We start from the raw sequence: 24,912 nt of genomic DNA, 5'->3' as shown, positions 1-24,912 counted from the left end.
TGAAATATATTTTTTCCTCCCATCTCATATTTCTTCCCATCACCATGTCCCTTTTAGGGGCTTCGTAGAATGTGTCATTTCCGTTCCGAACACAGTATTCAGCTTCGGGCACATCCCTAGATGTGACTAAAACAGGTTTGTATGGTTTTTCTAGTAATGAGTAGTATCTGCCATCTATCTCAGAAATTATAGTTGTTGTAGTGATGATTTCCACTGTGTCCTGTAGTTACTGTCAGTTGTCTTTAATGAAATAGAGCAAATAGGATCCTTGTGCATGTTATTCGTTGTCTGTCTGAATGTGAGTGACAATAGTAGCATCTACAGCCGTCAATAATGCATTCATTGATGCTGTTATTGTTTTGAAGGGTGGTCACATTAGCCCAGCGAGGCAGGGAGCAGCTACAGCAGAAGTTAATTAGAGGGAGCAGGGAGTGTTTTAGCTCACTGGGCCTGACGCCAGTCTGCTCTCCACTATAATGAAGCTCCTCCGCGTCCAAATATACACGCTAATGCTGAGTGATGAAGAACACACTCCTATCATTCCGTTGTATTGTCATCTCCCTCCACAAACTAGCCTGCTGTCTGCTCACAGTCGTCATGTGTTATTTTAGCGGAATGTCTCACTATGGACCATATAGTCGAATATGAACTTTCACATGACTCCATTAGGGCTTTTTATTTATTTATTTAATATTTTTACTATTTTACTACATATAAAATGTCTTTAAGACAAGTCAGTTCACTCTGTGGTCATCTTTGCAACATCTTTGCCCCTAGACTGTTTCTTGAGCACCAAATCAGCATATTAGAATGATTTCTGAAGGATCATGTGACACTCAAGACTGGAGTAATGATGCTGAAAATTCAGCTTTGCATCACAGGAATGAATTACATTTTAAAATATATTCAAATAGATAAGTTATTTTAAATTGTAATCATTTTCACATTATTAGTTTTACCCTAGTTTTGATCAAATAAATGCAGCCTTGTTGGTCATAAAAGACTGTCAGACGGTCTTTTGACCGGCTGTGTGTGTACAGCATTGTCTTTACAACTCAGTGTATGTAGACATCTGAAAGCTACAATTATTTGAACTTTGAGCGCTGTGTTCCAGCTTTACGCTTTGCTCCACAGAGTTTGATGCTTTGAGAAACATTAACGTGAGTCATGTGAAAGGGTCTTTATTTAAATTATCATAATCATTTGTTTTCATCTTCATAATCTATTTCTTCCCCGCTAGAATATGTTGAGGAGGCAAGAAGAGATGGAGAACGGAACGGCTTGGTCAAACTCCTCTGAATCCTCAGATGATTCCTCCAGTCCTCAGCTTTCCTTGGGAATGCGTCACGCACACAAGAACTTAGTACAGCCTGAGGTACAAACTGCTCCTCCTGCCATTGAAATCTCATTTGCACCCCGTGAATCAGCGACCTCTACTCCCACCCGCCTGGCCAATCAGAAAGAAGAGGATGAGGAAGAAGAGGAGGATCTGAAGAAACCAGAAGCCTCCATAACAATCACCACTGAGGCTCCTGTAAAACAGGAAGTGCCCAATGGCCATCCCAGCTATTCTCGCTCACTTAGCCATATCAGCGAGAACAGCGCAGATGGTGTTTCGATAGACAGACTGGCTTTGGAATCTGTGGAGGCCACTGAAGTAACTTCGAAGGTCTCTTCGGTATTTGTAAGTGACATTGCCATGGATATGCCCCACCGAGCAGAACCATGTTTTGTAGTACCAGACACTCAGGAGACCTGTCCCTTTCCTGATCCCTCCACAAGTGAGCCATCCTGTCCCACTGAGCCACTGAACTGTTCAGAAAGCCGCTCTCCTGCAGAAACAACAGCTTGTGACTCAGCTGTAAAAGCTAGAGAGCTCACGTCAAGGCCCACCTGTGGAGACAAAGACTCTTCCTCCAGTGCTATTGCTTTGTCCCAGCAGATGGACAATGGTGTTCCTAGGACTGGTTCCTCTTGTGAGCCACACCTCACAAAGACACAAACAGGCGACCTGCTGGCCGAGAAATCTGGTTCTTTAGTAGACATCAGACCCATGGGTGGTTTGGAGGAACAATCAGCAGACAGCAGCGTGGAAGAGGCCCTTAGTGGCGTTTTGTCCTCGCTCGATGACTACAGAGGCCAGTTCCCAGAACTGCAGGTCTTAGAGCAAGAGCTGAAGCTGTTGGAGGAGGCGCTAACAGTGAGTGCTGTAACTTTTTTTTTTACTGTTTGTGGGTTTGTTGTTGTGGTTTGGAGTCAGTTTTTTTTACAGAGAAAATTGTTCACCAAGTAATGCAATGCAACCAAATTTTTTATTCTTAATTTTTTTATTTTATATAAATAATTTTTATCTTCAAAAATATATTAATTATTTTAATAATGCTTATGATATGTACAGTCACATATATTTAAGTTGTATGAAAAATATGTTATATACAAAATATGATAAATACTTTATTATTATTTAATTTATTTAAACTTAGATTGCATTTACATTTGGCATTAACATCCGATCACTGTGATCTGATCAAGCAGTTCGTATCATCAGCCAATCAGGACAAGGTGAGTTTTCACTTGTCAGCAACAAGTGGCTTCTGTATCTGGATAAATTTTCAGATATCTGTGTCCATCGCAATATTTAAAACAAGTCTAGAATGGAAAATGTCGACTTGAAGTGGTGGGGTTTCTTTTAAAGACCATTTCAGTCGTTTGGCTACACATTTCAAATGAGGGGGAGGTTTCAAATAATAATACATTGCATGTTAGACTTATGGGTCCAAAATATGGGCCAGATGTGGTTGAAAAATTGCGCATCGTTTACAGACAATAAACAGCTGTGCAACTTTCAGGTGCGAAAACAAACTTACTGCGATCTACTCCGCCCTTGATTGTCACGCAAAAAAACCTACTACATTATAGTGAGCGCTGTTTTGTGTAACATTGACCTGTGAATGCAGATATGATGGCTAGATTGCATTAACATTACTCTGAGATCCGATCACAATGCATCTTCGACAGATATCTAGATCGATATATTGATCGACATTTGAAACCTTTTATGAGATGGAGAAGGTCAAGGAGGTTGAAAATGAAGACAAATTTGCTTTAACCTCTGTCCTTTCCATCATGCAGTGGAGCTTCACAGATTTAGGGGTCATTCACATACAACGCAACATGCAGGTCAGTGGAGCAGAAAAAACGCAAGGTCTGGAGATGTGTTTTTAAAAAGTTGAACTTATTTTAACTTGGATGCTGCGTTTTTAGAGCACTCCTCCGTCATGCACGAGATGCTGCAAAAGACATGTGCGCAACTGTTAAACAAGTCCGTCTAGTGCGTTTGCATTGAACAGCGGAAAAGTAGCACAGTGGACTGGGAAAAAAAAAAACATTCTGTGTGAATGGCCTCTTAGGGTGTAGCTCTTCCTGGCTGACTGAGATGTTAGATTCTCCATGTTTCGGGTCCAGAAGACTTTGGGTGTTCCTTGTATCCATGACTCACGATAACCATCAAAGTCTCAAATCCGGGTTTGGGTTCAGAGGCTTTGGTCTTCTTCTGTAAAACAATAGAGTTCATCAAAGACATGCCCCTTGCTTTCACTGTTAACCGCTTCATCCTGTGTCTACAGAGGAGGTTTTCCCGGCACATCTTACCTTAGTCATAGACTAAACACAATGTGTCTCTTTCCAGAATTGGCCTTATGAATGTTCCAGGTTTTACAAGTTAAGCTCTATTGACACTGACTGTCATGTTGTTGATTAACAGATATATATATTATACTATATATATAAAAAACACTATAATTGCAGTATTGCACTTTCAATAGAAGTATATTGCTCAAGGTATTTGGAAGAGTTTAACATAAAAAATGTGCAGATTGGACGTACCGGTAACTTGCAGAGACAAAGTTAGTTAGCGATTCTATCATACAAGCCTTATGTTCACAATATCTGCCAATATTTTAGAAACAGTGTGTATTTAACATAACCCTGTGCAGTACCTTGCCCCAATAGACTTCAATTGGAAATGCATTGCTGTAAACATGATTTTTGCTTGAATGTTCACTGTGGTAAACTGACAATAATATCACGTAATCAACAATTCAGCCTAGAACTTTAGGCCTTAAAAGGATAGTTCACCCAAAAATGAAAACTTTGTAATTTACTCACCCTCAGGTTGTACCAAACCTGTATGAGTTTCTTTCTTCTGTTGAACACAAAAAATATATTTTAAAGAATGTTGGCCCATTGACTTCCATTGTAGGAAAAATATACTATGGAAGTCAATGTCTGCCGTCGACTGAGTAAATTATGACAAAACGTTTTTTTGGGGGTGAACTAACGTTACCCCTTTAAAATCTGGGGCTTCTTTTAACTAATAATAATAATCATTTCTGGGGCTTCTTTTAACTAATAATAATAATTTGATTTGTAGTTTTTTAATGAGCTTTTGAAACATTTGACACTTTAAGAGTTTTTAATTATTTATAAAACTAACAAGATTTATAGTTTGCAAATGTGTGTATCTGCAGGTACGAAGTCGCAGTCGCTCATCCAGTGTCAGTTTGACGGTTGAGACGGCTCTTGGAAGCTTTGACTTCCTCAATACATCAGACTTAGAAGAAGAAGAGGAGGAGGATGGCGAGAAGCAGAGTGTGACAGACAGGTCAGAACTTAAGAAATGTCTCACTTTTCTGATATCAAGGGGTAATTTAAAGTTAAAAAAAGAGAAAGAAACCAAGTTTAACCGAGGTTTTTCATCAAATACATTGCTTGTATAATGCTACATGACACCACCATAGACAGTATAAACGCACACTACTGCCACCCAGTGCCTTGAAAGACAACCGTTGGTTTGAGCGAATTACTTCACAACTTTATCTGTGTTCAGTGCAGTCTCTTTACTCTTTTTCTGAAAATGTTTTTGCCATTTTTCTTCTCTTGTTTGACGTGTGTTTGTTCTTGTTTATGTTTTGACTGATACAGCGCAGAAGAGCGTCCAGCGGCTGTGGAGAGCGCAGGAGAGGATGAGGGCTGTGAGGCGCGATGTTGGGACACTCCCTCCGGTCCTCTCAGCACGGGCTGCCCGGCTCTAGATCACACCCTGCTGGTTCATCTGAAGAACTGCAGCTCACAGCTGCTGGTCAGTTACTGTACTTCATATGGACATTTGGATACACATATATGAGAATAATTGGAATGTGTGCAGAATTCTGTTTTGTTTCTATTGTGTGAAACATAAGTGTAAATACATTATAACCCACATAAGTATTAATGTTCTTCTTGAATTCACTTCTTGAATAAATAATCTTCAATAATAATAATAATTTCTAAAATTATAAAGGATGTCTAAAGTAAAAAAAAGTCTTAAATTAACATTTTGAGTGTTTGTCTAAATGTGTAGGTGTGTGTGTGATTAATTGGAGATTAATTAGCACAGATATTAAAATAGAAGACGGTTCTTAGTATTATATAATTACTACTGTTAACGCTGGGAATTTTTATGTTTGAAGTGTTTTCACTGAGTCTGAGTGCCTGTATTCATACTCTGTGTTTTGTTTTTGTAAAACAGAGGTTAGGCACATTCGGGCCTCTGCGCTGTGGGGAGATGTACGCTCTGGACCGACTTCTCAGGGAGGCGAGAGTCCTCGAGCTCATACGATGGGTTGTGAAGGACTCAAGGGGTGGAGTCATCCAACCAGAGGAGGGTGAGTCTCACAGGTTTTTAAATTAAACCGTTATATTACTACTTTACCTCAGTTTTCTCTCTGTGGTGCTTCCTTTGTATCTCAACTATGTACTCTTATTTCTGTGCAAATGTTCATACATTGTTTGTCATGTGTCACAGATCTTACATTATACAACAGAATGTTATTTCACATATTTGTCAGTATTTTTTCCTCACAACCACCTCTTTTTCTGACATTCTCTTTGTTTGTCGGAGCAGTTGTTCCTCAGTTAGATCAGTGCCAAGGGGCTGTGTTGCTATGGCGGCAGTGCACGGATGGCTGCAGTGTGTACAGCACCTCCACAGAGGCCTTCTTACAGGCGCTCAGCGATGCTTACGCCAGCAGACTCCCAGAGAGAGGAGTCGGCTTCACAGACACAGGTATGTGTATGGCTGTAGTGTATTAATGCATGAACAAGCACTGGAAATGAGCTATTGGCTGATTGGTTTCTAAATTGAAATCACTGTTCAATCCATTAATCAACATAAATTACAACCTTACCTATAACTTCCTGTATTGCATCTACTGGGAGTATTTAATCTCCTGCTGATCATTTTTTCTGATGAGACCGTAGGCTAAATTTCAGTTGGCCTAATCAGATTGTCTTTTGACGCTCTGTTACACTGAACTTATGTGTGTGTGTTAGTGTTTCTTCGCCTGCTGGAGCGGATCCTGGAGAGGAAGCTGCCCAGGCGTGCAGGAGGTGCGTCCAAAGAGACTCTCACCCTCTTCCAGTTTTGGAGCTACCTGGAAGCAGAGGGGGTGAATGACTTGGACACACACATTCCTGAGCTGGCTGAAGAAGGTACATTTGAGGGCCAGATGAAGGCCTGTGTACATGGACATTAATTTGCAGCGACAAATCGACCAATAAAAAATATAAACATCCTTAAAAAAAAAATACACAATTTTGCTTCTCAAATAAATGTAAGATTTCAGAGAATCTTGTGCTACAGTTCACAAAAGTTTGGAGTCAGTAAGACTTTTCTAAAGTAAATTTACTTTTATTATATATAATTTTAAATAATTTTACTTAATACATATAATTTTATTTTTATTATACTTTTATTCAGCAAGGACACATTAAATTGAAAAGTATGCGTAAATAAATGCTGCTCTTTTGAACTTTCTATTCATCAAAGAATCTTGAAATAAAAATTCCACAAAAATACAGTGCCGCTTACAACTTGTTTTAACATTGGTAATACTAAGAAATGTTGCTTGAGCTCCAAATCAGCATATTAGAATGATTTCTGAATGATCATGTGACAGTGAAGACTGGAGTAATGATGCTGAAAATTGCATCACTTTCATTGTAAAATATATTAAAACAGAAAACAGCTATTTTAAATAGTAATGATATTTCACAGTTTTACTGTTTTTACTGTATTTTGTTTTGGAGGTCAAAAACACTTTAATTTTCTCTTAAAATATTTTGCACATTACCTAATTTCTCAAAGAGTCTGAAAACGGTTCGTTCGAAGATTCGGTTTCTCTAAACTCCTCCTTTCCGCCAGCCTACTCTGCTCTGATTGGTCTGAATAACTTTATTTTTCGTGCACTTTGCAGACTTTTACATTCACAAACAGCTATATTACACACTGCATGAAGCATAATAGGGTCACATTAAAATAGAAAAATTTGTAATAGTATATCACAATATTACTGTTTTTACTGTATTTGTGATCAAATAAATGCAGCCTTGGTGAGCATATAAGACTCTCAAAAACATAAAAAAAGCTTACCAACCCCATTTTATTTTAAACAGAGTAAATCAAGATTTATTTTTTAATGGCATGTGTACAGTTTTATTATTAAGCATAAATCTAACAATATATTTTAAAGATGGTCCTTTAAAAACAGAACACTATTTGCCAAATAGGTAAGAAAAAAATCACAAACAATATGCAAACTATTTCCCCACCAGATTATTTATTTTTAGTGGCAAAACGGATTTGTTTTCAAAATGGAATTACATCTTATTTTACTTGGGCCTGGTTTCACAGACAGGGCTTATATTAAGCCAGGATTAGGCCTTAGTTCAATAAGGAAATTTAAGTAGCTTTAATAAATGTGCCTTAGAAAAAAACTTTCCTGGTGTGCATCTTGAGACATGTTTAAGATATGTCAGTGCAAGTTGCTTTTAGTTAAAACAGCTCAAACATGCATTTTAATCTGGGACTAAGCTGAAGCCAGGGGGTAGTTTTTTAAAAACTAGTTTACAGCTCACCAATGATGTTACGGCATTGAGCAGCAAAAAAACACCTTATTTGACCAACAGTACAGCCATTTGGGACCTCCAGCATTAAAATAACTGTCAGTGTAACAAGACTTGAGTGAGTGCTGGATGCTAGAGAGAGAAAACGTGAATGCAAAATCCAATTAACACTGGAAGTTTATTACAAATTGAGATGTTTCATTGAAAATGAGCAATGTTTTTGTCGCTGCTGAATGTTGCTGCAGATTGTTGTGAATTGTGAGCGCCCTTAAGTGTTAATGGACTATAACATTCATTAGCAAGAGTGATCTGCAAAGCATCTGGAGTGGTATCAACCACTCCCAACACCCCCATTCATCCTCTCTGTCGGTGTGGTCGACAGAGAGGATCCTCTCTTTCCACTCCTCCCCCGCCTCATGTTTTCTCTGCAGTGTATCTGTTTCATCCATGTCTCTCTTTCGTTGTCCTTCTCCTGCAGTGTGGCTAGTTCAATGCCTGCAGTCTGGAGATCAAGATGTTCTGGTAAAATCTTTGAAGAAGCCTCCAGAGTGTAGTCTAAAGAGGGAGGGCTTGCGGGCAGTCAGTCTGCTGCTGAGGGACCCGAGGGGGAAAGTGTGCAGTGCTGCCAGTTCCCTGCTGCGGAGTCTAGCGGAACAAACCCGCCACAGGGAGAGGGTAAGAAGTGCGCTTAACCATCCTCCTGCAAAAACTCTCTGTTTGTGCTTTTGGAGGTGAATATTTCAACAGATTTGCAGGTCATGTGAACTTCAGGAACTTGCACATCCGTGGTTATTTATCCATGTTCCACTTGTTTGTAATGTCTATTTACTTTTTTTTAAAACATGATATTAAAGTATAGGCTCAAATTAAAAACAAAATACTTTTCTACAAAAGCAATATCCAGAGTTTAAGTATAAGCTATGAGATCACATGGTTTTTAAGATCTTGAGAAACATTAATTCTGCAAAATGTCTCCAAACTTTTCCACGCTAAATGCTAAATTTATATATTAATTATATATATATATATATATATATATATATATATATATATATATATATATATATATATATATATATATGTATTTATATATATATGTATTTATATATATATGTATTTATTTTTAATTACTAAAAATAATAAAAATAATTAAATAAATAATGATAATAATAAATACAATTTTATTTCAGCTAGTTGCAAAGGCAATTTTTCTCACTTTTGTATAGTTTAAGTACTAAAATAACTAAAACTACATAAACACACAACAAAATTACTAAAACTTTAAAATTAAAATGAAAACAGGAAACAAAAGTAAAAAACACTATAGTAGTACATCAGTGATAATAAAATAACATTGCCTAATGCTCATTTAAAGTTAATCTTAAAAAAACACTAATAATTTTGCACTGTTAAATGTAATCTTTAGAAAATTTCAGAAGAATATGCATTTTTCATACTGTACTGCATTGTACATAATGTTGTGATGCCTAAATTTACTAGTAGCATTTAAAATGATAGATTTTAGTGTTATATTTTTATTGTATTATTTAATGTTTTAGGCAAAACATTATAATATGTCATTTTAATACTGACCATTTATCAGTTATCCCCCATAACATGAAAACAATAATGGGCTTTGGTATTGGCCAGAATGTTAATATTTGTGCATCCCTAATCATCACCATTAAATGCAAAATAAAAGTTTTACTGCTTTGTTATTCAGAAAGGGTTTAGATTGAATCCTCTCAGTGTCTCTCATTATTGTTCTGTCTCAGGCGCTGGTGAGCTGTCTAGAGTTGCTGGAGGATGAAGGCGTTGAGACGCGAGTGTGTGGATGTAAAGCACTCGCATGTCTGAAGGTCAGTTCATGCACGGCTAAACATCTCTCCTCAATAACTCAGTGCCACTCAATCAACATTTACTTTTTTCCTACGCTGTTTATATATATGCTTGCATAACTTCAAGAACCTGGTGGTTAGATGTACTGTAATGATATGAGTGGGAATCAGATTGTATGCAGCATCACACCTCAGTGTTGGTGGAGGACTTTATGTAAAGTGTCTGTCCGTGTTTGTGCATCACAGGCCAAAGAGAGCATTGAGCAGCTGGTGTATCTGTGCCGGACAGATAAAGAGGATGTGAGGGATGCTGCCAAACAAGCTCTGCTTGTGCTAGGTAAGCAGTGAATGAACTAAACAACCGAAAATGGACTGGTAAAGGAAAGATCAGTAATTAAACTGAAAGCATGCAACTGAAATAATGTGTTCCAAAAGTGGAGCCATGGAAAAACCTGGAAAGATCAGAATTTCATTCCAGGTCCAGAAAAATACATTCTCATAGTTTTAAAAATAGGTAGTTTTGCAACATAATTTGTGAACAATTTATGAACATAATTTGTGATCATGATTTTCCGATTAAATGCCAATAAAATGTAGTCAAAAGGTATTGTCATTTTCAAGAGGAGGACAATGTATCTTATTTCCATTTCATTTGTTTTAATTGCAGGTGAGGAGGGGAAGATGGCCCATCGACACCTTGAGTCCTCACAAGATGGAATGTCCCGCCTTTTTGCACCCGGCAGTATGGCCAGTACGGCTTTCTAACACAATCAACTGGCCGATACTTGTTGAAAACAATGTACTTGCGTCTCAGTATCCTCACTGTCACGATCATGCCAATTACAAACTATTAAATGCACACTACTATCAAACAGTTTTAAATGACACAAATCAGCGTGATCACACTCTTACAGATAACGTGTCAGCATTGTCCTCATGGACAATGGACGAATGTTTTACAATCATTAGACAAGAGGACTTGTATGTCGGTCTGTATGTTATTCATATTTTGGACATGGCCTAAGATGAACTACTGTAAAGTGATGAGGTAAGATACATAGGTGGGTGTGGGTTTATAAACAATGTTTTGCTGCCTTAAGTTTCGGCACAGTGGTGTTGCCTTCATGATTCATGGAATGAAGCTGGACCCTAGTCAGCAATACAAGTGATAAGAGATAAAGTGATATTTTCACTTTATTGATGCAAGAAGGCAGTGACTAGCTGCAGAGTACATGGAGAATATGATTGACCACTTTGTGAAGAGTGCTTATGTGTGTGTGTACATATTGATTGGAGAATGTATGTTGATAGCTGAGGTCACACCTCAGAAAGTAGGATGGGGATCTTGGAAAATATTTCCTTATTAATCCCAAACTTTCATAGGGACTTTGTTGCCATAAAAGTGTAACAGTGCCATTCCATACTGTCATATTCTTTACTGATACAGAATATATATCTATATCCCATTGGAAGTGTAAATGTTTTGTGTTGTAATTTAGTTTAAATGTTTAAATGCTCAATAGCAAATGCAGATCTGATTTGATTCACCATGCACTTCACATTTAAGCCACTGGCAATGTAATATCTGCTGTAAAAGTGGTGAAGCTGTTCATTTTTTTATTCATTCTTAAAGATGTCATCATTATTATGGAGTGAAAGCTGTAAACAGTGGTGAATATTGCCTTTTTGAAATAGGTTCCGACAACCTCTCTGTGCTTGTGATCTTCAGAGTGGCCATAGATCATGTTTGACTCAGAGCATTTCTCCAGTGCTGCTAGACTGAAAGGTTCTGAGTTGAAACCAGGGAAGGTCCATTTGTTTTTAAATAACATTATTTTCTAGTTCAATCTGTTTCAGGCTTCAATATGACAAAGAACGCCTCTTCAGTGTATAAGTGCCTCAAATTAGTATGGGGAGCAAGAGAATGAGATAGATAGACTTTATTTAAAACTCAAGACTGCGGTTTAGGATTGCAAACTGCAGAACAGATTTAAATATATTTTTCATTATTATCTACAGATTGTGCAGCATTAAATAACTGATTTACTTTTGATTTTTTTATTTACTCTAAATATGTATATTGTCTGACAAGGATATTGTTGACATCAACGGTAAAGGAAACTATTAAAATTATGAACACTAAAACTTGCCTGATTTGCCTTTATTGACAAATTTGTTATTTGTACTTTGTCACAAAGAAAATGTGAAAATAAAGGGATTACATATTTTGAGCATTTCTACATGTATGCGCAAATAGATTAATTCAATAATAAAGGAATCAACATAAATCAAAACAGTATTACATAGGAGTCAAATATCAATAGTGTATTGATTAAACCAGGGTTCCCACACTTGGTGATATATATCTATATTTATCACACTATATATATATATATATATATATATTGTGTGTCTGTGTTTTATATATACTGTATACTATTTTAAAAAACGCTTTCACACTGATATTTCCAATTTGGGAGTGTGGGAACACAGTTAAGCTATTCTATTCTCTTCTAATACCTTCTTATATTGTAATAAGAGGATCAGATACTGCAACGTTAAACATACTTTGATACAAATTTGACTTAACGTCTAAAAAAAGCCCACATCCCGTAATTCAAAAGTAGCGCCCCACACGGCCAATCCGCACACTGCTTTTGTTTACAGCCCTCCCCCTCGCCACCGCCCCCCTGCGTGACGCGCGTGCGCAACAGCCGCTAAGGGCCGCCATTTTGTGCGGAGCCTACTCTGCAAAAGCGGGAGAGGATTAAAACCGCCGGAGGTGAAGGACGCAGTATTACTCCGTCTCATCCTAAAGGAAGAACAAACCCTGGGCTTTCTGTCGAATTCAACGCGAGAACAAATCACCAAACGCAGGTAAAACAGCGCTACTTTTCCGAAAGGGGGGAGTTTTGCAGGAGCTTTAATCGGCCTCTAGGTGTCACGATGGGGCTCCCAGTGCAGGCGGCTGGCGGGGGGTGTTTGTCTCCCTCTATCGTTATCGAAAATTTAGCAAAAAACATTTATAACCCAGAAGTTCGGGCTTCAGCCTGATTATTAAGCACTATTAAGACTATATCAGACGGCATTTCACCACGATGCCATTATTTAACGCCAGGATGTTTGCTTCAATCTTTAGGCCAGGCGTCCATTTTCTGTTTCTTCTCTTTGTTTCCTGTCTTTAGAAACCCGCCGTTTCTGCACGCGCACTTAGCCAACCAGCTAATATGCCTCTTAAAGTTAACCAATTTCCAACCATACATGGACCAATCAGTTTAGAACAAGCACTTAAATACACAAACGTCAAATCCGCGAAGTTTTACTCGTAATATGTACTATTTTAAGCCGTAAAACATATTTTAGCTCGCGCCTATCGCCCTGTTCGCGCCCCTCCTCGAGCAGTTAAATTCAAACCCGAGACGATGAAACATTGACCCGGTTCGGCGATAATAAAGTCCCATTACGATGGCCTCTGTTCGCTCTTTGGTCCTTATCACTCCTGAAATCCAAAATGACGCGTTTAAGTCTACGTTGAATAAAAAAATAACTGCGTCTTTGATTTAGCATAATGTCCTGTCGCCGATGCTAGCGTGTTGCGCAGGTTAAAATCAAACGAGGAAGATGCCGTTGCCAAACTATAAGGATAGCCATTTTCGATAAGCAAGACCGAGCCTCGCCTTACACTCCCCGAATCCTAGCGTTTATCGCCTGAAAACAGCCGGATCGCCGCAGTCGTTGGTCTCGGTGCGACCGCTCACTCTTGAAAGACTAACCTCAAGCAACAAACGACTGAAGGGATAAAAACTGTAGAGAGCTCCCTCTACAACCCGACTGGTAGTGGTACAAAAACACGATTAACCATCGCAGAATGCCCTCTTGCTGTGGAAAATCATAAGGGTGTTTTAAAACGTGTGAAGGTAAGGATAGTGGGACACATTTTGTCGGTTTAATGGGTTGGTGGCCGAATGCGCGCGAACATAAGGAAGTAGAAGCGAGAATCGGTTAAGATGATGCTTTCTGGCTTCGAATCAAGAGTGCAAGACTTGGTTTTGGTTTGATAGAACTCACGTTCAAGTTGCAAGTTTTCCGAGGTTATGTATTAGTGGTAATGTGTTCGGAAAACAAACTTTATATGTGTATGCGTGTATATAGAATAATGAGTGTGTGTGTATATATATATATATAAAAAATATACATATACATACACACACACACACACACATTTTACTATATATATATATATATATATATATATTGTAAAATGTGTGTGTGTGTGTATATTTTATATATATATACATATACATACACACACACACACACACATTTTACTAATATATATATATATATATATATATATATATATATATATATACTCACACACACACAAATACATACACGCATTACAAAGTTAATAGGTATATTAACCCCAAAGAGGGGTGTGTTAAAGAAAAAAAAAATCTGTAAACTGAAAGTATGTTTTGTTTTTCACATTGATGGATTGATTTGTTTGCATCCCAACAGGTTGAGCTAGGTAGTAAGAAGCAGAGTTGAGGCAGGTAGCACATTCATCGGAGGCAGAAAGTGGTGGAGGCAGGGGTAGAGAGATGAAGTATTCATTTTTGATGCAGGTAAACTCACAGTACTCTATACAAACACCAAAGTCATGGATACCTATGGAAGTGCCAACTCAACCCTTTTGTTCACCTTTTGCAAGGTTGATAACAGCCTGTCTCAGTGTGTGTATGTAAGTAAACACTACAGATTGCAGTCAGGTAGGAAAACTTTAGCGTCTTACATCTAGTGTTACGTTCTAACTTTTTCGCTTTTAATTGCAATAGGTATTACCCATGGAAGGGGGACCGACTGAGGCGGTGGTGGAAGATGCAGGGGATGCTTTCAAGGCCAAGGAATGTAAGACATACCAAAGGCGGAGAGAAGATGAGGAAGTGGGAGCTGAATTGTTGCAGGCTGCTGGGTTAGAACAAGTCCAGATTGAAGGCCAGCCTGTGGTGGAGGCCCAGCAACAGTTGGTCGAGAGTGTAGTTAATGTCAACAGCAGTGTGGAGATGATGGTGATGGACTCCCTGGACCCTGCCCTACTCCAGATGAAGACCGAAGTCATGGAGGCTGCTGTCGGAGCACCTGTTGGTGTGGCTGGTGCTGCCCATGAAGCCACAGTCACAACTGTCGATGACACTCAGATCATCACCCTGCAGGTGGTGAACATGGAGGAGCAGCAGTTGGGCTTGGGAGAGCTGCAGCTAGTGCAGGTGCCTGTTTCTGCTGTCCCCGTCACTGCTGCCACTGTGGAAGAGCTGCAAGGGACACTGGTTGATGCCACTGCCATGCCTAAAGATGGGGAGCCAGTCATCTGTCACACCCTGCCATTGCCTGAGGGCTTCCAGGTTGGCCATAATTTCTGCTTTGAGCAGACTACAGTTTTAAATGCAATGGGCTCTGACTATCTGGTGAATTTAAATGTTATATCTTCTCTTACAGGTGGTCAAGGTGGGTGCAAATGGAGAAGTGGAAACTGTGGAGCAAGACGAGCTCCAGGCCCAAGAGGATCAACCTCCACAGCAGGAGGAGGAGGAGATGGCTGAAGCCCAAAATGAAGACCCCACGTGGTCCAAAGATCCAGATTACACACCCCCTGTTAAAAAGGCTAAGAAGACTAAGAAAAGCAAGCTGCGCTACAACACGGAGGGTGATAAAGACATGGACGTGTCTGTGTATGATTTTGAGGAGGAGCAGCAGGAGGGACTGCTTTCTGAAGTCAATGCTGAGAAAGTTGTGGGTAATATGAAACCACCTAAACCAACCAAAATCAAGAAGAAAGGTGAGAATGTGTGATGCATACAAAATTAACAGGGTCTTGCATAATATTAAAATATAATCTCAATGTTAGATCTGTGCCAGGTCTACTAAATCACTGCATTATCTCCACTGCGTACAGGTGTTAAGAAGACATTCCAGTGTGAGCTGTGCAGTTACACCTGCCCGCGTCGTTCCAATCTGGATCGCCACATGAAGAGCCACACGGATGAGAGGCCTCACAAGTGCCATCTTTGTGGACGAGCCTTCAGGACTGTGACACTGCTGAGGAACCATCTCAACACCCACACAGGTTCATGATCTCCTTTCAATCCATTAGTGGAAAGGAAATTATAGGCTGTCTAGTGTGAATTAGAAATTGAACCAATCTTTTATTCTTTCTGACAGGCACCAGACCACATAAGTGCACTGACTGTGACATGGCCTTCGTCACCAGTGGAGAACTGGTGCGACACAGACGCTACAAGCACACTCATGAGAAACCATTCAAGTGCTCCATGTGTGACTATGCTAGTGTAGAGGTTGGTCTTATAGCATCGCAATTAGATTTTCTGGAAAAATGCATGCCCGTTTTGATTCCCTCTTTTGTGCCTGAATTTAACTGAGCTTTGACACATTTCAGGTTAGCAAGCTGAAGCGGCACATTCGCTCCCACACTGGAGAACGTCCGTTCCAGTGCAGTCTGTGCAGCTATGCCAGCAGAGATACCTATAAGCTGAAGAGACATATGAGGACCCACTCAGGTCAGCAGCACATACCATTTCTCTTTAATTATTGCAGGCAATTTTTTTTAGTCTGTTATTTAAGTAGTATTGACTTTTTGCTTAAAAAAAATAAAAATAAACTTTTTTTTTTTTTGTCCTACAGGAGAGAAGCCCTATGAGTGTTATATCTGTCATGCACGTTTTACCCAGAGTGGTACCATGAAGATGCACATTCTGCAGAAGCACACAGAAAATGTGGCAAAATTTCACTGCCCCCACTGTGACACAGTTATTGCTCGCAAGAGCGATCTCGGTAAAATTACATTTTTCATTTTGTAGTTTTAATGGCTAATTATAGTGGGCTTTTTAATGGCAATGACAGCTTGGAACACACTTGTGGTGTATTGAAGTTAAAATGTTTCATTTGTGCCCATTGCAGGTGTGCACCTCCGTAAGCAGCATTCCTACATTGAGCAGGGCAGAAAGTGTCGTTACTGTGATGCGGTGTTCCATGAGCGCTATGCTCTCATCCAGCATCAGAAGTCCCACAAAAATGAGAAACGCTTCAAGTGTGACCAGTGTGACTATGCGTGCCGTCAGGTCAGACAGCTTATGAAATGGTTTTAATTGTTCAGCATAAGCATTCGTTAATTGCAGTGTGTGAAAATCTGATTTATTTAATTTACTCTTCTCCTTCCTAACAGGAGCGTCACATGGTAATGCACAAGCGCACCCATACTGGGGAGAAACCATACGCCTGCAGCCAATGTGAGAAGACTTTCAGACAGAAACAGCTCCTGGATATGCACTTTCGGCGCTACCATGATCCCAACTTTGTACCCACATCCTTTGTTTGCACCAAGTGCGGCAAGACCTTCACTCGCAGGGTATGGTATATTTCAAAGAGGTCAGATTAATTTTATGGTGCCATTGGATACAGTAAGCGGTGTTTAACATTTTTTTTAACACTTTTAACAGAATACCATGGCCAGACATGCAGAGAACTGCACTGGTGTGGATTCTGCTGATGGAGAGAACGGAACTCCACCCAAAAGGGCTCGTGGTGGCCGAAAGAGGAAGATGCGCTCTAGAAAGGATGATGACGACGATGATAGCGGTGAGTAGCTTGGCTCTAGTTCTGATACTATGCTGGTGTGACTTTAGTAGCTGAAGAAATACTTGATTAAGAACTATTAAGATAACTAGGTTATCTAAACATGTTTTAACACGTGGATTATTAGAATGAAATGTGTATGATTATGTGCTAAGTGTAAATCATTGCTCTTAATGGTTTTATGAAAGCTTTAACTGTCGCCTGAATATCTCAGATGAGCATGGAGAACCTGACCTTGATGACATTGATGAAGAGGAAGAGGATGATCTTCTGGACGATGAACAGATGGATGTGGAACAGGCTCCACCCAGCGTTCCCATCCCCGCACCAGCTGAACCTCCCGTTAAGAGGAAACGGGGCAGACCCCCCAAGAATGCACCCAAGGCCTCTCCTACAAAGTCTGTCGCCAAAACTACCACAGGTACTGTGTGTGCGTCTGTGTATGAAGACAAACCATTCAAAATCTTTTAGCAGGGTTAAACTAAATGACCCTCTCTGCTTCTCCTAGCAGCTGCTGCCATTATCCAGGTGGAGGATGAAAGCACAGGGGCCATTGAGAACATCATTGTGAAGAAGGAGCCTGAGGGCTCTGATGCAGCTGTAGCTGCCCAGCCAGTGGTGGAGGAAGTGGAGGCAGTCGAGGCTGGTGTAGAAACAGTGCAGCTAGCTGTCCCTGAAGCTGCACCTAACGGTGATCTTACTCCTGAAATGATCCTTAGCATGATGGACCGGTGATCTGGGGATGCGTGTGGACACAGGCTGATCACACATGCTTGCTTATATGCACATCCCCATATGTGTCCCCTGATTTTATATATATATATACATATACACACATGCTCACCCCCCCCCCCCCCCCCCCCACCTCCTTTAATTCCACGCTAAGGCCTCATGTCCTGCATCAAATTTCTTAAAGACTCCATTGTTCCTCTTCCTTTTCCTATAAAACTCCAAATTATCAATGTCCTAAAGATCTTACATTTTGTCTTCTCATGACGATCACAAAGCTGCGCTTTTCTACTGTTTCTATCACAGCAGTAGTTCAACTGCTGAGTTATTTTTGCTGTGTACTTGGAGAGGCCAGATGATTTTTGAGAGCAGGAGTGTCTCTGACATAATGTGGTATAATACATCTAGACTTTTCTTTTCCCAGCTAACCTTCTGTCTTCATTTGTCAATTCAAATCTGACATCACCATGGCAATATTGAGAAACTATATAATTTTGTGCCTGGTCAAGCCTTGCTATCTAGAATCGCTGTCACTGCTGTAGAAATGGGTGTTTTTACCCCCCCTGTCCAAGAAAATCCTCTCAATGTTTGACATTTATGATGACTTTTATTCGCTGTTTGTTCCTCATGTGCTCTTTCACTGGTCACAGATGATAATGTTAGAGAGCGTAGAAATGTAGCCGGCTAATTATCATGCCAGGGACGATGACATCCATCCATATGTTAAAAAAAACAAAAAACCCTGCAGTTGATCAATTTGTACAAAAAAGGTAATCTTGGCTAGTCTTGCTTGTAAATAATTTTTATTTTCTGTTTTATTATGAACATTTTAATCTTTTTCTAGTGAATTGATGACCTTGAATGCTAGGGCAATGGCTTTTAACAGTAGTTGTTTGGAAACATGCCACGGAAGGCTTTCAAATGACTTGTGGCGGAAAAATAAAGCCTGAACAATCATGTAGGCTGCATAACCCCTTTTCTTTCTGTCCTTCTGTAGCCTGAATCGTTGCATTTGAGTGCTCAACTCGCTTGATGGAGAGGGGTTGCTTAGTGTTTTTATGAGAGAGTGGCTTTAATATTGTTCCACCTGACGAATAGGCTTCCTTGTTGGATTTTGTTCTAGCTTTTGTAAAAGGAAGAAAAGGGACAGAACCGGGCAGGTACAGCAACATGCATGACTCCAATCATTTTGATCTGTTTTGATGTGGTCGTGTTCCCGAAACCACCCCTAATATTAAACTGTTTGTCACATGAGTTGTTAATTTCATGGGATTCTGGAAGGAGACTTAAAGTTTACAATAGGTTTTTCAGACCACATTTAATTTAAGAAGTTTAATACGAGTGTTTGAGGAAGCTATTTTGATATGAGCTGTTTCTAGAAGAGGAAGCTTGGATGGGATATTTGTAAAAAGTTGTCACTTGTTCAAAAGAGCAATGTCCTTATTTCTGATCATTTGGTTTTCAGATTCAGAATGAAGTTTTCCTCCAACATGTAATTGCATTTAAATTGCTTTTTTTTAAGCTCTTAATTCTAGGTTAATGCGTTTTTTTTTGTTTTTTTTCTTTTTTCTTTTTTAACCTAGCTGTACTATTTGAATTTTACAATGGTCAGAAAACCAACCTTATAAAGACATTTATTTTGGTTGCGAGGGTATATAGAGGGCCTATAAGGTAAGATGGTGTGGAGAATGTATTGCTGTACAGCTAATAAAAAAATATTGTCCTTATCAATGTTTGTCTGTTTATTCTGTGCCAAGTTACAACAGGGAAAAAAGGAATCTTGCATTAATTATGATTAGACTAGCACCAATGAAGGGTTAAAATAGTTTAAATTGTCTACTTTTTTTTTTTTTTTTTTTTTGCCAAGCAGCTGAAACATTACATATACTAAATATAGCTTCAGCAATGGAGTGGAAATTCTTAGAATTGTGTAGTGCTTTGTTTTCACCCACTTTAAAAATGTATGGTATTTTTCAGGATAGCAACAAGTGACAGTAGATCAGATATTATTTTAGTTGGGAGGGTTGTCACAATTTCCTAGTGAACATTCCACTAGAGGGAGATACTGAGTAGAAAAATGCCCATTTAGCAGTTTTATTTTTTTTAGTATTTAGCCATCAGTAGATCTTAAAAGTAAAGGTTACAGGTACAGCATTTGATTTTCTATACATCTGTGTGTAGCTGACCTCAAAACCACTGACTGGAGCTTTACATATTAACATTTGCTAACAGATATATTTAATCTGTATTGGGGTTGAAATGATTGTGCTATGTGAGAAACTGCACATCTTGAAGTGACTGCCATAGGATGCTCTTCATGCAGTTCAGGTGTCACATCCTGTCTCAGACCTGTACTCTCAAACTGTGGTTTTCCCCCATAAGCATGAATCATAAAGCAGCAGGATGTGAGTGTGTGTTCAAGAGTGTATCACACACTGCCAGCGCTGGCCTGCCCTGTCTTCACCCTGTTACCACTGACATAGTGAGCAGACATTATGGCGGCGCTGACAGAGGTCCCATTTTGCCTCAAAGGTAAGGTTCTTACGCAATACTTTCAGAGCATGCTACAGAACTGCGTGCATACCTTTTTGTATAGGTATGTGATGTGATAACATTATAGTGCGGTGCTTTGATTATTTATTTTTTAGAGTGATGTGCAGTTCTGCATAAATGGTTCAATGCTTGATTTACAGAAGGCATAACTCAGTATCTGAAGCCACAAAGGGTTCAGTTCATGAGTCTGGTGCATATCAACCAGTGCAAGGGACGAGCAGAGAACAGAGTTTTGGTATGTCAGCCTCTCACCCTTACAATTTTGTAATAATGAAAATATATTTCTTTTTATTTGTGTAATACAATTTTTTTTATAATATATATATATATATATATATCACATGATTGTGCTATGTGAGAAACTGCACATCTTGAAGTGACTGCCATAGGATGCTCTTGATAATCATACACAAACACAAATATCTGCAACAAACCGCGTAGTAAGACGCAAGTAAAAAGTAAAAAAAGTTATGAAATATATAATTTTATTACAAATATATATATATATATATATAACAACATTTTTACTGTATTTAGTAATACATTTTTAATATGAGGAAAAATTTTGGTTTGTTGCCCTTTGGCTTTAATGACAGCAGCACTTGAGCTGCATGAACTCTCCATAAGTTTGTTCAAAACCTGACGATCATGTTCTCCGGCATGATGCATGATTTGAGAATAATATAAAAAGTAACATGATTAATGTCATAAATTAATTTGAAAACTCTGGATTCTCCCATTCTCGTTAGTAATACCGAACGACTTTACTGTCGACTGTGATGTTCATCTAGAAAGCAGCACTCGCTGCTCATGGTGCAGAGATGTGCTGATGAAATGAGCATGTCTCATGCTCTGCAAGAATCTGCTTGCACAGTCAGCACTGTTCGTTCACTTATCATTGAAGGGCTGCACGCTTCTCTCTGCTTAATGTGAAAGAGTAAGCACTGAAAAGGCCACAATATTTTTTTGTGGTTTTGCCAAACAATATTGTTATAAAAACAATATTTTTAGGTTGGTTGCTGAGCTATAAAACTGAAAGCCACAAAGACTGATAACAGAGAGTACAACTGAAAGGAAGTAGCTAGCCTGTTGTTGTGAGCTCTTTTTGTGTACCAGCAGATGGCACTAGACTCATTTACACTGTTCTGTTGTGTTTTTGTTCTTTAACAGGTGATGTCTCAATGGAGAGCTCATGTGTTCCACAGCAAGCAGCCAGTGAAGGTGGGAAACAGTATATCAGAGCCGATCAGAGCACATAGATCAGGGTCGTAGAAATCATTTTAACTGGGGAGACGTTCTTTCCTCTACTTTTAGATATTTCTACCTTTCTACATGCATGCACATCCACACAGACTTATCAAATGGTTTCTACACCGCTGTCTTACACTTAAAAAAAAAAGTTTCAGATAACAGTGATCCCAAAAAGTATTTGTACACTCAAGTCACACTTAAAATCGATCAATTACAGGAACGTCTGTCTGTGTGTCTGTTATTCGCATATCTCTCAAACCGTTAGTCCGATGGATTTCAAACTTGACAGGTGTCTTGCTACAGGCACGAGTAAGTGCAGTGCCAAGTTTGACGTTGTTTGGATTAGAAATGCAAAAGATATCGTTAAATATATTGTTAAAAGAGGCACACATTGGCTTTTGCCGCTTTAGCCGCTGGCCACCCCCCCTCTCACACTGACACTGAGTGAGCACAATGCAGGAGCAGAGACAGAGAGGGTCGAAGAAAGCAGCGGAGCTTAAAGGATTAGTTCACTTTCAAAAAATATTTTGCTGATAATTTACTCACCCCGATGTCATCCAAGATATCCATGTCTTTCTTTCTTCAGTCGAAAAGCAATTAAGGTTTTTGAGGAAAACATTCCAGGATTTTTCTACACAGAATGGACTTCAGTGGCAACCAACTATCCCAATGTTCAAAGAAGGTTCAAATGTCTGTCTCAATGCAGCTTCAAAGTATCTACACGATCCCAGTCGAGAAATAAGGTTCTTATCTAGCAAAATGATAGGTCATTAAAAAATAAATAAAAATAAAATATATATACCACAAATGCTGTCTTGAACCATCTCTGAGATGCGCCATATATTACGTCATCACGTTGGAAAGGTCACGAAAAAAAATTAAAATAATAATAATAATAAATTAAAACAAAGATGTCGGACGATTTTGAAGTTGGCGGAGAAAATGAGATGGAATTTTTCGACCTTCACTACCTTTTTAACCGGAGTACAGACAAATAACTTAGATAGATGACGTAACGCGTGACCTTTCCAACATGATGACGCAATGCGTGGCACATCTCAGAGATGGTACATGACGAGCATTTGTGGTTAAAAAGTATATATATAGAGATTTTTTTTTTTTTTAGAAAATGACCGATCGTTTCACTAGATAAAACCCTAATTTCTCGACTAGGATCGTGTAGAGACTTTGAAGCTGCATTGAGACGGACATTTGAACCTTCAAACCGTTGGTTGCCATTGAAGTCCATTATATGGAGAAAAATCCTGGAATGTTTTCCTCAAAAACCTTAATTTCTTTTCGACTGAAGAAAGAAAGAGATGGATATCTTGGAAGACATCGTAGTGGAGCGGCTAAGTGCTTATGTTTGGCAGAATCGTTCAGTTTATGATACAAGCGTGAAAATTGTCATGAGCAGTCTCCATGGGTCACTTGACAAGAAAATTGTCCGAGCCACTTGAAATTTCAAGATGGTGGCCATTTTTCAAGATGGCCGACACCTTAGTGGAGCAGTTAAGTGATATAGTGGTTTATTTGGTGATACAAGCATGAAAATTGGCATGAGCAGTCTCTGTGGGTCACTTGACAATAAGCCACCTACAGCTACTTGAAATTTCAAGATGGCGGCCATTTTTCAAGATGGCCACCACCTTAGTGGAGCAATTAGGCTTAAGAAATCATTTAGTTGGTGATACAAGCATGAAAATTGCCATGAGCCTAATTGCTCCACTAAGGTGGTGGCAATCTTGAAAAATGGCCGCCATCTTGAAATTTCAAGTAGCTGTGGGTGGCTTATTGTCTAGTGACCATCAGAGACTGCTCATGCCAATTTTCATGCTTGTATCACCAAATAAACCACTATATCACTTAACTGCTCCACTAAGGTGTCGGCAATCTTGAAAAATGGCCGCCATCTTGAAATTTCAAGTAGCTGTGGTGGGTGGCTTATTGTCTAGTGACCATCAGAGACTGCTCATGCCAATTTTCATGTTTGTATCACCAAATAAACCACTATATCACTTAACTGCTCCACTAAGGTGTCGGCCATCTTGAAAAATGAAAAATCTTGAAATTTCAAGTGGCTCGGACAATTTTCTTGTCAAGTGACCCATGGAGACTGCTCATGCCAGTTTTCACGCTTGTATCATAAACTGAACGATTATATCACTTAGCCGCTCCACTATCGGGGTGAGTAAATTATCAGCAAATTTTTTTTTGAAAGTGAACTAATCCTTTAAGTAGCGCTTTCTCGGAGTTCACTGTGTAGTTTGCTCCCTGAATCGTTGCGCTTATTCATTTGTGGATATTAACTGAATCTGTAAGTCAGCTACGCTGTTTATTTCTGAATATTATATTTCATTCTGGTGCGCTTAACGTTATCGCTACTGTGTAATAGTAGCCTATGCTATTCACCAACTAAACATATCCTATTCAATGCGTTCACAGTCTCTTTCACGGCCATCATTTGTAGTAGCCTATACACAAACTGTTTGCTCAAGCGTAGCGTTTTCTCAGAGTTCACTGTGTAGCCTGCTCCCTCAATCGTGTAGTTCAATTTTCCATATTTATTGTATGTCATTATGTCAGTATCAGTATTTGCTTTCTGCCATGCACAAATAAAAATGTCACTCACTTTGCACTAGTTGTTCAAAATTGTTATGACAAAATGTAGCCTGAAAACAGTATCATAAAGTTGTTAAAAAATAAAGTATTTGCAAAAATATTTGAAATTATATTTAATGTAAACAGACAGTCAAATAATAAATTAAATAAGCCAATAAAATGAATGCATTTTAAATTAAATCAAATCATTTAAATTGAAATTACATTTTAAGTTTTGAGAAAATGGTACGATTTGTTTGCAGACTTTTTTTTATATTGTTTTCAAATAAAAATTAATTTCATACTTAAAATGAAAATGTTGTCATAATTTACTCACCCTCAA

At 38.9% G+C, this 24,912-nt stretch overlaps 3 protein-coding genes across 15 annotated transcripts in view; all 3 read left to right on the top strand.

Annotated features, from left to right (window-relative positions):
- Window positions 1–12,012, top strand: part of ripor1 (RHO family interacting cell polarization regulator 1) — a 64,193-nt gene extending 52,181 nt beyond the window's left edge. For 5 of the 6 annotated variants that reach the window (XM_079875116.1, XM_079875113.1, XM_079875115.1 and 2 more), the window contains 10 exons: window positions 1,241–2,200; window positions 4,530–4,663; window positions 4,984–5,140; window positions 5,570–5,705; window positions 5,945–6,106; window positions 6,373–6,531; window positions 8,423–8,619; window positions 9,720–9,803; window positions 10,029–10,119; window positions 10,450–11,930. In XM_079875116.1, the coding sequence (XP_079731242.1) occupies window positions 1,241–2,200; window positions 4,530–4,663; window positions 4,984–5,140; window positions 5,570–5,705; window positions 5,945–6,106; window positions 6,373–6,531; window positions 8,423–8,619; window positions 9,720–9,803; window positions 10,029–10,119; window positions 10,450–10,547 (2,178 nt within the window). In that variant the 3' untranslated portion in view covers window positions 10,548–11,930. Of the gene's footprint in view, window positions 1–1,240; window positions 2,201–4,529; window positions 4,664–4,983; window positions 5,141–5,569; window positions 5,706–5,944; window positions 6,107–6,372; window positions 6,532–8,422; window positions 8,620–9,719; window positions 9,804–10,028; window positions 10,120–10,449 lie in introns of all 6 variants that reach the window. The other variant, XM_079875114.1, reaches the window with a different exon arrangement.
- Window positions 12,013–12,474: 462 nt separating this feature from the next.
- On the top strand, window positions 12,475–19,228 carry ctcf (CCCTC-binding factor (zinc finger protein)). Of its 7 annotated transcripts, XR_013821604.1 has the most exons (15): window positions 12,494–12,659; window positions 14,304–14,410; window positions 14,497–14,526; window positions 14,621–15,187; window positions 15,282–15,621; window positions 15,739–15,909; window positions 16,005–16,138; window positions 16,240–16,360; window positions 16,485–16,634; window positions 16,761–16,921; window positions 17,026–17,208; window positions 17,300–17,438; window positions 17,650–17,856; window positions 17,944–18,634; window positions 18,737–19,228. XR_013821604.1 is itself a non-coding variant. In XM_079874897.1 (14 exons), exons 2-14 carry the CDS (start codon window positions 14,387–14,389, stop codon window positions 18,168–18,170), a joined length of 2,451 nt encoding a protein of 816 aa, XP_079731023.1. In that variant the 5' UTR covers window positions 12,494–12,659; window positions 14,304–14,386; the 3' UTR covers window positions 18,171–19,228. The 7 variants fall into 7 exon arrangements, 6 of the variants coding, with proteins under 6 accessions (XP_079731026.1, XP_079731025.1, XP_079731023.1 ...); XM_079874897.1 differs by having other exon boundaries at window positions 17,947–19,228; XM_079874895.1 differs by having other exon boundaries at window positions 17,944–19,228.
- A 1,383-nt stretch (window positions 19,229–20,611) lies between these two features.
- carmil2 (capping protein regulator and myosin 1 linker 2) overlaps window positions 20,612–24,912 on the top strand; it is a 41,595-nt gene continuing 37,294 nt past the window's right edge. The window contains exons 1-3 of one of the 2 annotated variants that reach the window (XM_079873996.1): window positions 20,612–20,696; window positions 20,858–20,952; window positions 21,888–21,938. In XM_079873996.1, the coding sequence (XP_079730122.1) occupies window positions 20,660–20,696; window positions 20,858–20,952; window positions 21,888–21,938 (183 nt within the window). In that variant the 5' untranslated portion in view covers window positions 20,612–20,659. The remainder of the gene's footprint in view (window positions 20,697–20,857; window positions 20,953–21,887; window positions 21,939–24,912) is intronic. The other variant, XM_079873995.1, reaches the window with a different exon arrangement.

Source organism: Squalius cephalus (assembly GCF_949319135.1).
Source record: "Squalius cephalus genome assembly, chromosome: 6".
Taxonomy (NCBI): Eukaryota; Metazoa; Chordata; class Actinopteri; order Cypriniformes; family Leuciscidae; genus Squalius; species Squalius cephalus.
Note: the sequence above shows the minus strand (reverse complement) of the source record. Positions and strands in the feature narration are given on the sequence as shown.